General features: G+C 34.4%; 1 protein-coding gene across 1 annotated transcript; it reads left to right on the top strand.

Annotated features, from left to right (window-relative positions):
• Window positions 1-1,931: 1,931 nt before the first annotated feature.
• Window positions 1,932-10,446, top strand: HELRODRAFT_171643 (hypothetical protein; the record flags this gene model as incomplete). The annotated part of the gene is made up of 9 exons (XM_009018349.1): window positions 1,932-1,990; window positions 2,518-2,598; window positions 2,680-2,794; window positions 3,058-3,085; window positions 3,183-3,289; window positions 6,588-6,686; window positions 7,303-7,591; window positions 8,689-8,805; window positions 10,331-10,446. 9 exons carry the CDS (start codon window positions 1,932-1,934, stop codon window positions 10,444-10,446), a joined length of 1,011 nt encoding a protein of 336 aa, XP_009016597.1.
• Window positions 10,447-13,342: the final 2,896 nt, after the last annotated feature.

Below are 13,342 nucleotides of genomic sequence, written 5' to 3' on the forward strand. Positions count from 1 at the left end.
AGAGAGAGATAGTGATAGATGATAGGGAGATAAAAGAGAAAGGAAGAGTTGTTGACGAACGAACTGTTTGATGATTTTAAAAGTTTAATCATCGTTTAATTGTTTGCAGTCAACGTTCACATTTAGGAGAAAAAAAAGTGTCTTATTCAATTTCTTATTATATATATATATATATATATATAGAAAAATAATTTTGAGTATTACATAGACATGCACATTAGGAGAAATAGCAACATTCACATTTGGTTAATTTATGAAGCAAATTGTTGCTAGACCGTCTCAGCAGACATGAAGTGCAGTGTGGAAGGGGTGGATCAAGTTGGTTGAGACGTGTGCCACTTGAGCGGATGTGACGAATTCGCAGCAGTTCAAAAAAGTATGGTGAAGGATTAAGTAGAAAATGTAATCACAAAGATGGTATATCAACATTATTAATGACAGAAAAAAACAGAAGGGTGCCTGATTCGCGTTTGCTAACTAAATAAACTGGCAGCAAAACACTTGAGATTGAGAAACAAACTGTCGGAGTGTGAAACGAAAATAAATCATTCATATCACTAATCTGGTGAATAAATGATTTTAAATATTTTAACACCAATGTTGAAATTGTTAACTTGCCTGACGAATGAACGCAGTCATAATGGTTCATTCATTCATTCATTCATTCATTCATTCATTCATTCATTCATTCATTCATTCATTCATTCATTCATTCATTCATTCATTCATTCATTCATTCATTCATTCATTCATTCATTCATACATCCATTCATCCATTCATTCAGTCATTCATTTTTTATTCATTTATTCATTCGTTTGTAGTAGCTTTCGATCAATTTTTATTTTTTCATTCCCAAAAAAAATGTGCAAGTATTCAAAGCAGTAATAATTTTTTTAAATCTACTTTTGTGCTGAAAATTTAAAAACAGCAAAACCAAAAATTGTATAACAAAAAAGTTTGTCAAGCAAATAAATAAATGAATAAATAATAATTTAATAAATTAATAAATAAATAAATAATTTTAATGAACGAACGAACGAACGAACGAACGAATGAATGAACGAACGAACAAAAAATACAACGACTAGTAAGTGTGAATAGGTGTGTGAATAAAAGTTCATGAAGAGCATTCCTCATTAAACAGCAGAAAATAATGCCAACAGTACTAACAGCAGAACTCGTTGGACCAGACGCTGGCATTGTTGACGCCGTTGTTCTTGCCGTAGTGCCACAGACCGGCCCCACAGTATTTGATCGTCTCAATCTTCAAGAAGTCGAAACTGCAGTAGTCTGTGCTGCTCTCCAGCTGGAAAAATTTGAAGTAGAAGCAAATTTTTCGCTGATTGTTGGCGGGCGGGAAACGCAGGGTGGTGTTGCAGGTGAGGTTGCAGGGGTAGTTGTGGGGGAAGTTGTAGCTGGTGAGCAGGCCCCGGTAGTCGTAGTTGGCGTAGAGTGACATGTTGCAGTTTATTTCTGCACCTGCCAATTTATAAAAATCAACGTTCTTCATATAACAGGGGAAATGTATTGGCTTATTATATCCATTGCATTAATGTGAATTCTTAAAAGTTTATTGATGGAAGGTTATTCAATGCAAAGTGACCTTCACCTTTCAACAATGACATGCGTGCACGATAATACGAACATTTAATAAATAATAATTGAAATTAAAACGGTTTAGATCAAAAATCATCAAACATGAAGAAGATATTAGAAACTTTAAATTGAAAAACTGCTGACAGTCAAATGATGTCAATGAATCAAAGAGAAACATTTCAAGATGGTGAAGAATGACACCACTGCCACTGACTTCACCGAAATAAGTATATAAGGAAAATAAATTTGCCCTGTACAATGGAATAAGACGATATACAATCTGGAAAAAATGTTTTTCTTGAATGATGAACGAACGAAACTGTTTTTCACTTGAATGAAAAAAAACAACTGGAGAGGAGGACGTAAAGATAAGGAGAGGACGAACGGTAGCAGGTTAATCCAACGAAAGCATTCATAATCCCATTTCAACGCTCCTCCAGATAAATTATATTGAGCAATCTATTCATTTAATTCGTTTTATAGTCCGCCATTTAACATCAGAACGATTTCGCCAAATCTCAGAGGTCCGCTTGCCTGACGATTTGATCAAACAATCAACTCCAGCGTTTTACGCACCAATCAAACTTCTCTCCAAGTAATGACGTCATATCCGCTTTTTTTCATTGCATTTTCAAAATAAACAACACTAACATCAAAAACAACAACGACAACAACGCTAAGAATATGAAAAGACATCAAAATCATTAACATCGTCCTCAAAAAGATGACAAAACACTTTCAAATAAAACTTGCAAATGCAATCTATTTGGCCAAAAGTTTGAATCGATTATGGAGAAAATGTTGACATGCTTGTGAAACTTTTGCTGGTTCTTGCTGAATGAATGTTTCAGTGCTTTCCAATAAATAAATAAAAGAGTCAAATCTCAGACGAATGATGAAGATGATTGCAAATAACGAAGGAGGCATCAGATTGGCGGAGCTTATGGAGATGGCGAGCTGGCAGGCGGGCAGGAAGCATTCCATCCCGTGCTAACAAACAGGTCGTTTGAAATGCATTAATATTATATGACGATTTATAGCCGCATATTAACTACCGCCATTTGTTTTTCGGTTGTCATCAGGAAAAACTTCGCCAACAAAATCTTCAGAATGACAATCGTCAACACCAGCCTCATTGCTCTTGCAGCATGCATCTACTTCATCGCCGCAAATGCCATCATTATAAGCATCGTTAAGGTCACCAACATCATGACACTGATGTTTCCACCGCCACCACCATTCAGACAGACATATTTACATACAGACAAACAGACAGACATACAGACAAACAGACTGACACACTGACAGACAGACAAACAGACAGACAAACAAGAACGTCAACAAAAGATTTATCACCTTCATCCTCTTTTTCATCATCCTCCTTAACCTCCTCCTCATCATTGTCGTCATCATAACATCATCATCATGCACGCCGTAATAAAAAAAGATTTTAATTGCAGTGTGGAAAGCATGGGAGTCAACATAATTGTAAGCAGTTTTCATATTATCATCATTATGTTCACTCACTCACACTCTAACTTAAACACTCACTCACTCTCACATCTCACACACAAACACGCACAAGATGATTATGAAGATGATTATGAAGATGATTATGAAGATTATTATGAAGATGATTATGAAGATGATTATGAAGATGATTACGAAGATGAACAAATGATTGAATCAACAGTCATCCCCATTATCATCATCATCATCTTCTTCAGCATCATCATCTTTATCATCATCATTATCATCATCATTGCCGTCATCATCATCATCATCATCAGCCATTAGCTTTGAAAATGGCCTACATTACAATTTTTAGTACCCTGATTATTAGTATCACTAAAATCATCATCATCATCATTATTATTATTATTATTGTTGTTGATGTTGTTGTTGTTATTATTTTTGTCATAGTCCTTGTGAATGAGAATGGCATCGTCATTGTCATTATCACTTTTATCATCATCATCACCACCACCACCACCACCACCATCATCATCATCATCATCATCATCATCATCATCATCATCATCATATGTACTATCATCATCAATAACACTGTTTTTACAACAGCTATAATTATAATTATGAACGGTCTTACAAACATCGCTATTAGATTTTATCATCATCATTAAGACACCACCATCATTATGACATCATGACATCATCATCATCATCATCATCATCATAATCATCATCATGACACTACCATCATTACTATCACCATCATCTCCACCACCATCATCATCACCACTATCCTACTGTTATAATTAGAGTAATGTTCATCACCATCATATCATCAGCATGACGTCGCTAACATTTGTCGTGGCAATTACCAAGAAAATGTGACACTACACATTCATTCACTCATTCAATTATTCATTCATTTATTCATTCATTCATTCAGTCAGTCAGTCAGTTATTCATTCACTCATTCATTTAGTCATTCACTCACTCATCTATTTTTCTTCACTATCTTCACCGTGGCGTCATCCTCATCATCATCAATGTCATCATCATCATCGTCTTCGTCATTATCTTCTTTGTCATCATCATCATCATCATCATCATCATCATCATCATCATCATCATTTTCATCGTCGTCGTCATTATCATATTATATCATAATTTTCTATCACTGCCTCGTTACCTAAACATCACAATCGTCTTAATAATCAACATCATCATCGATATCTTTACAATCACCATTATCATCACCTATCCACTATTTTTACCATTATCAGAGCAATTATCACTAATTACATTTCGACATTTTAAATATTATTTATGGTGTCATTATCGTCATCGTCGTCATCATCATCATCATCACCATCATTATTATCATCATCACCAACACGTTACCACCACCAAATGGTATCATCACCATCATCATCATAATCATCTTACTACCTGACTTCTGACCTCATCGTACACGCCACAGTTTGCTACATTGATGTTTAATCATTTCTGTCATCACCATCATCATCATCATCATCGCCATCATCATCATCATTATCACCATCATCATCACCATCATCATCACAATCATCATCACTCCCATCATCACCATCATAACCATCATCATCATCACCGCATATTATTATTATTGTTATTCTGTTACCATCATCATTATCATCATCATCGATAACACAACGCCATCATCATCGTCATCATCGTCATCATCATAATCTTCAACCTCAGCCAGCAAGCAGACTTTGGCAGCATTCCGAAATGAAATTTATGGGTAGTTATTTTGAAAAATGGATAAATGAATTTTCATCGCGGGTCACTTCACATGCTACCCTGCTACCACTGCTGTTACCACTACTGCTGCTGCTGCTGCTTTGGAATCAACATTCAACAATGGCAACAACAAATGCCAACATTTAACAATCCTAACATCAACATTTACAGTAACAGATATGAATATTAAACGATGATAACCACAACAACATTCGCAACAACGCCAGCAGTTACATAACAACAACATTACCAACATCAAATATCAACATTCAACAATAATAACAACAACACTAACAACAAAACTAGCAGCAACATAACAACAACACTATCAACAACAAAATAAACATCAACAACATTCAAAATACCGAACAGCAAACATTTCAACAACCGAATAATAAATTCTAAACAACACTCACCATCAACAAACTTCAACATTCAACAAAAAAACTTAGCAAATCACAAAAAAACACAACTAAAAATTCAGCAAAAACAACAACAGCAGCAACAACAACAGCAGCAGCATCAGCAGCAGCAACAACAACAACAACAACAACAGCAGCAGCAGCAACAACAACAAAATACGGCGTGAATGTTGATAGAGGTTCTAGGTAATCATATAAAATTTAATAACGCAAAAAATTTGTACACGGGAGAAGAGCGGGAAATGTGCGTGTGCATGTGAAAAATTCAAGGAAGATGCATTTTTAAAAATAGCGCAAGAAATAAATCATTTTGTTACAAATGGAAAATAAAAAAAAATAAAATCACTGCCTCTGCAATTGTATCTTGGAAATTTTTCAGAAATAAAATTTCTGATCTGTAACAGCACTTTAATTATTGCCATTACTCATGTGAATGTGGCAGAAATTTGACGTCAACAATTTTATAACAATTTTCTCGAATAATATAAAAACATTGCGTAAAATTAAAAAGACTGAAAGTCTGATGTAAGAGATTGGATGAAAAGCAAGAAATAAATCAAATTAAAGCGATACGAAAAATAACAAAGCAATGGACGCAAAAAATCATAAAAAAAAGCTGTCAAATAAAAAATATCCATCGAGTTAACATCAGCCAGCCAACATCAAACAACATCAGCCAGCCAACATCAACCACCATCAACAACTGATGACCACTGAAACAGCATGCTGGCCAGCTACAAAAATTTAGCAACAAACACACATTCATCAAACCAAACTATGCTAACAACAACTTTCTTCAGCAACTTCAAACAAACCAAAAAAGACATCAGACCAGACAGACAAACAGGGCATATAAGCAAACAAACATACCCAACATACAAACTCATCAAACATACCAGACATACAGACAGACATACCTGACATACCAGACATAGAAACAGACATGCCAGACATACAAACATACATACTAGACAAACAAACAAATAAACGTAGCAGACAGACTAAAGACACAACTAAACAAGAAATGAACAAAATATTTGCAATCAGTCAAACGAATCGTTGAACTAATAACGTAATGAGAAGCTAGCTGTAAAACGTGGGAGCAATAGAATAAACTATCGGCACGAAATAACATTGCTGTTTCAATTGCTGGCCAAGTTACTGATGCTGTTGCGTGTTTATTATCCTCCCAAACGATGACGTCATGTTGTCGTGTCGCTTGTTGTATGTACTAGTAAATAGCACAAAAACATCCATAGCGGTTGTTGCTGCAAGGCTAAACAACGCAACCGAACAATAACCACACCAACTGACAGATGAATAAGAACATCACACATGGTCTCAACCTAGATGGCATCAACGGCGCAGAATCAGGAAGGCATTCAACCAAAAATCAAAATGCCCGTTGCAAAAAAGTAAGAAGAAATGAAAAAACAGAAAAAGAAAAACCAGGAAATGAAAAGAGAAGAGTGGGGCAGTGATCTCCAGAGTCGTGTGGCTGGTCATCATTCAAAGTGAGCAGTTCATTGTGTGAACTCTATCACAAAGAACAATGAACAAAACATTTTTCAACACCAACACCAGCCACTGCATAAGTCTCCAACAAAAAGCAACACGAGGCCATGTTGTTGTCGTTGTTGTTGCTGCTGTTGTTATTGTTGTTGTCGTTACTGTATCTGATGAAATTACATTTTTCATTCGAGAGTACTTGAAATAATTTTTGCTTAGAGAACATACAACATGCGACATACAACTCGCAACGATGTACAATGCAAATGAAATAATCTTAGTCACGAAAGAGCGAACACGGAAAAAATTCAATGGCTCTTCATCTCTTATTAATCAATTTTTGTTTCATCTTTTTGTTTGTGCTTGTTTGCAATTGTTCATGTTAGCATGTCCACCAGAAGCATTGTTTATTTTTATTGTTCACCAACATTGTTCACCAACATCGTTCACACACAATGTTCACCTAATTGACATGTATTGTTTAAGTTTGGTTCTCCTGACCATTAAAACTGTAAAACACAGAGTTACATTTATGTTAAATGCATAAAAAGCAAGATACAAATTGTGAGGACACTTATCTGCACCCTGCACGAAGGGGCATGCTGTAAGCCTGCAGTGGAAGACAGCCAACGTGTATATGACTTTCTCCATTTTGTCAGCCCTCTCTACCCCTCACGTTTCTTTCAATGTTTCCTCCCTCAGACGTCTTCTTACATCATCTTTTCAACCTGTCTCCATAAAATTAAATGTGCAAATGTGCTTGCGTGGACTATTCATCACGTGGCTGAGCACGTGACACCGACCTACTCACGTGAGAGTACTGTTTGTTTGTATGTGTGCGTCTGTGTGTGTTTGTGAGTGGGTTTGTGTGTGTATGTGTGTGTAAAGGTTTGATCCTGTTGGTAGCTGGGTGACCGACCGCCGAGTTGGTGGCGGAGCTGAGGCTAGGTAGGGTTTCCCTGACGCAATGATGAGCAGTGCTGGGTATGTTAGATCTATCTAAGCAATCAGGTATTCATTATTTACTTTACATTCACATGAACAACGGGTGTACTCACCGACATTCCAAGTCATCAGCCAATCTTTGAGATTTCATTAAAGTTAGCATTTTTAAAAATTAATGAGGATCCTATTTGAATGCCTGAATGTAATGACATCTACGCACAGCTATGCAAATGACAACGACAAACAATGCAAAACAACAAACAATACAGAACAACAAACAATACAGAACAACAAACAATACAAAACAACAAACAATACAAAACAACAAACAATACAAAACAACAAACTGAGGATGGTGCATTCACTGTGCATGCGATACTCTGTACATATTGAGTTATAAATACAAATAACAACACAGACATGCTGGTATGTGTACTATACATTGTGCTGGGACGTTGCAAAGCAGCTCAGTGCATATTACTCTCATTATATTTTAATGGGTGTCTTGTTGTTTCTTTTAGCGGCGGCACATGTATGAAGCATCAGTAGCAGGCGTTTGTGTGGCTGTAGTAACACCACCTTCCTCCATTCATCAATCCATCCTGCTAACTGCTCTGGAAGTATAAACTACTGACATCTAGACGTTTAAATAAGATACTTTGCTAATTTGAGCATTACTGGTTTTGAATTTTCCCTACCAAGCTCATTAGAACGGCCATGAACTAATCAAGAAAGAAACACAGACATTCTCGTTAATATATATATATATATATATATATATATATATTAACGATAAAATATATTAATATATATATATATATAAATATATATATATATATTACAAGAGATACCATACATATATGGAATATATATGCTATATATACGGTTATCCTATATATGTATTATTTTTCAAATATTTTTTATTATTATTCCTAATAAAACAAAAATATTTATCTTCAAAAGAAAAAGTGGGAGAACAAATTGCGTTTGCGGCCGTATCAACCCCCATCTGTAACACTTTTTTGGAGCTTTCATCTTTTTTGAAAAAAAAACAAATTTATGTGGCTTCGTCGACGAAAAGTTTCTCATATCGTTCTCTTTGTTTGCAAATTTTAAAAATTTGATCATTCACATCACGTTGCTTACGCGAGTACTCGAAAGTCGAAAACTTTGAATAGCAAAGAAAATTTGTATTTCGTTTTAAATTCTTATTTATTCTTTGATGGTGGACGATAAGACCTGCGGAAGCAATCAAGAAGCAATCACATTTTAAAAGACAATGGAACTTTTAATGCTCAATTGTAACCAGCAAACAATAAATATTTCTTATCTCAACGATACAAGCAAATATGAAAATGTCTTTATATTTCCCAAATATCGCGTTTCAAACGAAATTTAAAAAAATTGCGTATAAAAATTTGAAACGAGCATGTTCTCGAAAAACACTCGCGGTGAAACAATATAAATAAACATAAATGAAAATAAATAAACATGGATAAATAGGAGTAGCAATGAATACACATAGCATGGAATCGTACCTATGTATGTACGTTGGATATTTTTGGATGGAAGCGTGATTGTTTGTGTTGGACTTGATTGCATGAATTATCCGCCTCGTGAGTATTTACGCTCACTTGGCCGGTTCGTACTGCAGTGTATTTTTCCTTGCCTATGGAGCTGTTTTCCTCTGTTCACTTGTGTTGGAAAGATGTGCTTTCGTGAATATGTGCACATTTGTCTAAATCCACTGCTACAACTGCTACCGCTATTATTGTTGCTACAACTGCTATTAAAACTATTGCTTCTACTACTACAATGTGTATCAACTGCATGTTTTTTTTGTCAGTTAATAATAAATTCGTGGCTTCAACAAACAATATTTACTCTATAATACTTTTATTAAAATTACAGTTACACACGTTAATGACAAATTCTTTTGTTTTCGCTTTCTTATGAAACAATCATGAGCCAGCATTTGGAAGCTGCAAATGCTTTCGATTGAATGCGAGGTACCAGTTAAAATAGCGCGACATTATTCAGTAAAAATTTTGCCCATGAAATCATCATTTGAATTTACGTACAACGTTATAAGAATTGACGTTATAAAAACTACTGCAGCGAATTTGTGAAGTTGCGTTAGAAAAGCCTGGTTGCATAAAAACACGAAGTCATAAAATGAATTATTGCCGGCAAACATTATATAAGTACATGTGGTACTATAGAGATATCATATATATATATATATATATATATATATATATATATATATATATATATATATATATTAATATATAGGATTAGTTGTGTGTGAATATTGGTCATTGGTGAACATTGCGAGCGTAATGATAACCTGGCAAGCATTAAACGATTATAAAACTTTACAGTTGTGTTAAATCCTGGTTTATGATTTTTTCAAAATAATGCAAATCTTTCGAGAGCAACTTTACGATCGGATTTAAGAATCAACTCAATGGAAGCAGTGACAGTAGCAAACAGAAAACGAACTCACTCGACGAGCATTGAACGCAGCAGCAAACAACAGCTGCTACACAACATACACACTCACACAATGGCTGACGTGAAAAATTACAAAACATCAAAATAGAAGCAGAAATGGTGTTAGCATATTCATTATATTACAGCATTAAATCAAACAGTCAGACGGTCATGGTCATTATAGGGCCGAGACAGCAATCGTGTTTATTTACTCCTACGGTGTAGTACAGCAAATATTATGACCGCACACACCTTTGTATGCAGTACACACTATCCTAGTAGAACATGAATGGTATTTATCAGCTGTAATCAGTACAAGTGTATTTTACTTCTTCATTTCTTATATAACAAATCAAATTTTGGAGAGAAAAATGTAAGAATTCTGTGGTAGGCTCACTTTAGGATGCAATAAAGAACAATCTGTCGGGAGAGCTCTGATGATTTAGTAATATAACCTGACAACATTTTGCTGACGGCTTTCTGGCGAACATAGAAAGATTCAAATATTCCAGTGAGATTAATTGAACTTTTCATTCCACAAATTTTTTGTGATCGTTTCGGGTGAAATTTCAAATAGAATTAAACTATACACGGTTGATTTTGGGACATTTTATACGTGCACAATCATCATTAACTTTTTCATGTTCTTAACCATAATTCATATCAATGTTTTTTTTAATATAACCGAAGCATTAGCTTTTAACTCATACGTAATAATAATAATTTTCTACTGGTTAATCCACACTCTCCATTTATATTATGCTATGAAAAGATTTTGTTTACTTTTTAATAAAATGATGTCATTGTAAAAAATAATTTAAGCCTCATGTGACACAAAAGTCATTTGTTGGAAGAAGTATTAAAAAATGTTCATGTATCTTTCCCACTCCACCCCATAAATTCAATTTCAGTTTGTTTGATGATGCATCACATCCTCTGTCGGAACACTACAATAAATGCGTTGTTTTTATCTCCACAACTTCATTACCCTCACTATTCTACGTACGTGCCTGCCTGCCTACGTAACATTGTAACCTAGCTAGCTGTTCAGTACGCTCACTCCTTAGTCGATCACAAAGAACTTATCAAAAGACTCATCATCAGTTAATTTTAAAAATGAATTTAAATAAAATTAAAACAGACATTGTCTCACACAAACAAAAAAACGATATTTTATAAAATTTAAAATAGCTGTTCAAACAAATCTTCAAAATTATTTTAGTTTGCTAAATACCTTGTAACAGGAAAAACGAGAAAAACTTCTAGTCTCCAAATAAATTATATTCATATTAATATCCTCAAATTCACTTAATAAAAACATTGCATATATATGTAAATGTGTATATCAAGGAACATCTGAGACGTTGAAATCTATGAAATGTGATTGAAATAAATAAATTGAAAGATTTGAAACGTAGTAAGTAACGAATATGCTGATCAAATTGAGATGTGGCACCGAAAATGAAAAGTACTGATGAAATAATTAACTAATCCTGACTTAAGCACAATGTCACTGCACATCTAATTGTTGGTTGGTTGGTCTGCACGTGTGACCTCACAACTCACGACATTCTCGACCGATCATTTATGTTTTTGAAATGTTATTTGCCGAGGACAAAGAACGATTGATTTAAATGAAGTGATTAAATGTGCAGTTGTCAAGTAAAAAAAACAGACTTTTATAGTCGAATTGGAGATCATCTTAAGACGATTGAATACGTACCAAAATGATCGGATGCATTCATCTGCGCGAGTTGTGCGTGTTCCAATGATATTAATTTCACTTAGTTTTGTTTTGCGCAAGGACATCCTAATGCACAATGTATGTTTGCATTGTGTCTTTCATGCTTATATTCAGATATTAACGATACAATATATTACGCAATAAAAAGGAGTAGAGAAGGAGCACATGTGTACCATTGCATTCGCATATAAACATTCCTAAATATATATGTCTGTCTGTTTGTCTGTCTGTCTGTGTCTGTCTGTATATTTCTATTTAGTAAATGTACATATAAATGTAGAATTCGTATATATGTATGTAGTATGTTTACGTATGCATAAATGTTTGTATGTAATTTTGTGCATGCAAGCGTATAACCTTGCAGTATCCAACTGAGAAAGAAATATCCGTTAATGAAAGCTTGGCGTGTGAATGCGGGTTCACATTCACATGAACATCATTTTCATGTTCTAAATTTCAATGAACAGAGTGTAAAACATTTTTCATAATATGAGAATGTTAATGTACGTATTTATTGTTTATTTGTACAGTGTGGAATAACAAAATAATGAGTTCAGGGCATCTCATCTAGCCGGCGATATATAAGGAAGACGTCGTACATTTACTGCTGGTGCTAAACACCCTACCAAACCAACAAACACACACACACACATACACACACGCACGCACGCACACACACGCTGTATACATGAGTGAAAACATGGCCTCACACAAACACACATACATTTATGTAAGTGTGTTTGTGTTGTTATAAATACAAACAAGTACTTAGAGAGTAAGATCACATGTGCAGATTGTCAATAAAAATGCGAAACAAATAAAAAAATAACATTACAACAGGGAATTTAAAAAAAAACAAAAAAGTCAAAAACTACAAAATTCCAAAGAGCATAGATACAAAGGACAAATTAAAAATGAATTTTGCAATTAAAAACATGCACATACACGTGATCATATGGACAAGTGCAAATAACAATGCATACGTTTTAATGATATATGCATGCCAGCGTGCGTGCGTGCCTTTTCATATTTAATTGCCAAATTGAAAAAAGTGAAAACATAATTTAAACAAAATATTAATGAAGAACTTATCTGAAAGTTTCTACACACAACCACATGAAAACACGTACAAAAAACACACAAACGAACGCACATACATATTATACAATACATTCAAATACATTACAACACGCACATAAAATGAATATTCAAACTTTTGAAATTTAAACGAAAGGTGGACCAGTAAAATATAGGACACCAAGTTAATGGGATGAGAGATTTAAGCATGGAAATACATAAAATGTTGAACGTCTTGAATAAATGCCGGCAAGGTTAAATCCTCGAAGGTCAAAGGTTGACGGTGATTGAATAAAAAAC

This window comes from Helobdella robusta, assembly GCF_000326865.2.
Source record: "Helobdella robusta unplaced genomic scaffold HELROscaffold_21, whole genome shotgun sequence".
Taxonomy (NCBI): Eukaryota; Metazoa; Annelida; class Clitellata; order Rhynchobdellida; family Glossiphoniidae; genus Helobdella; species Helobdella robusta.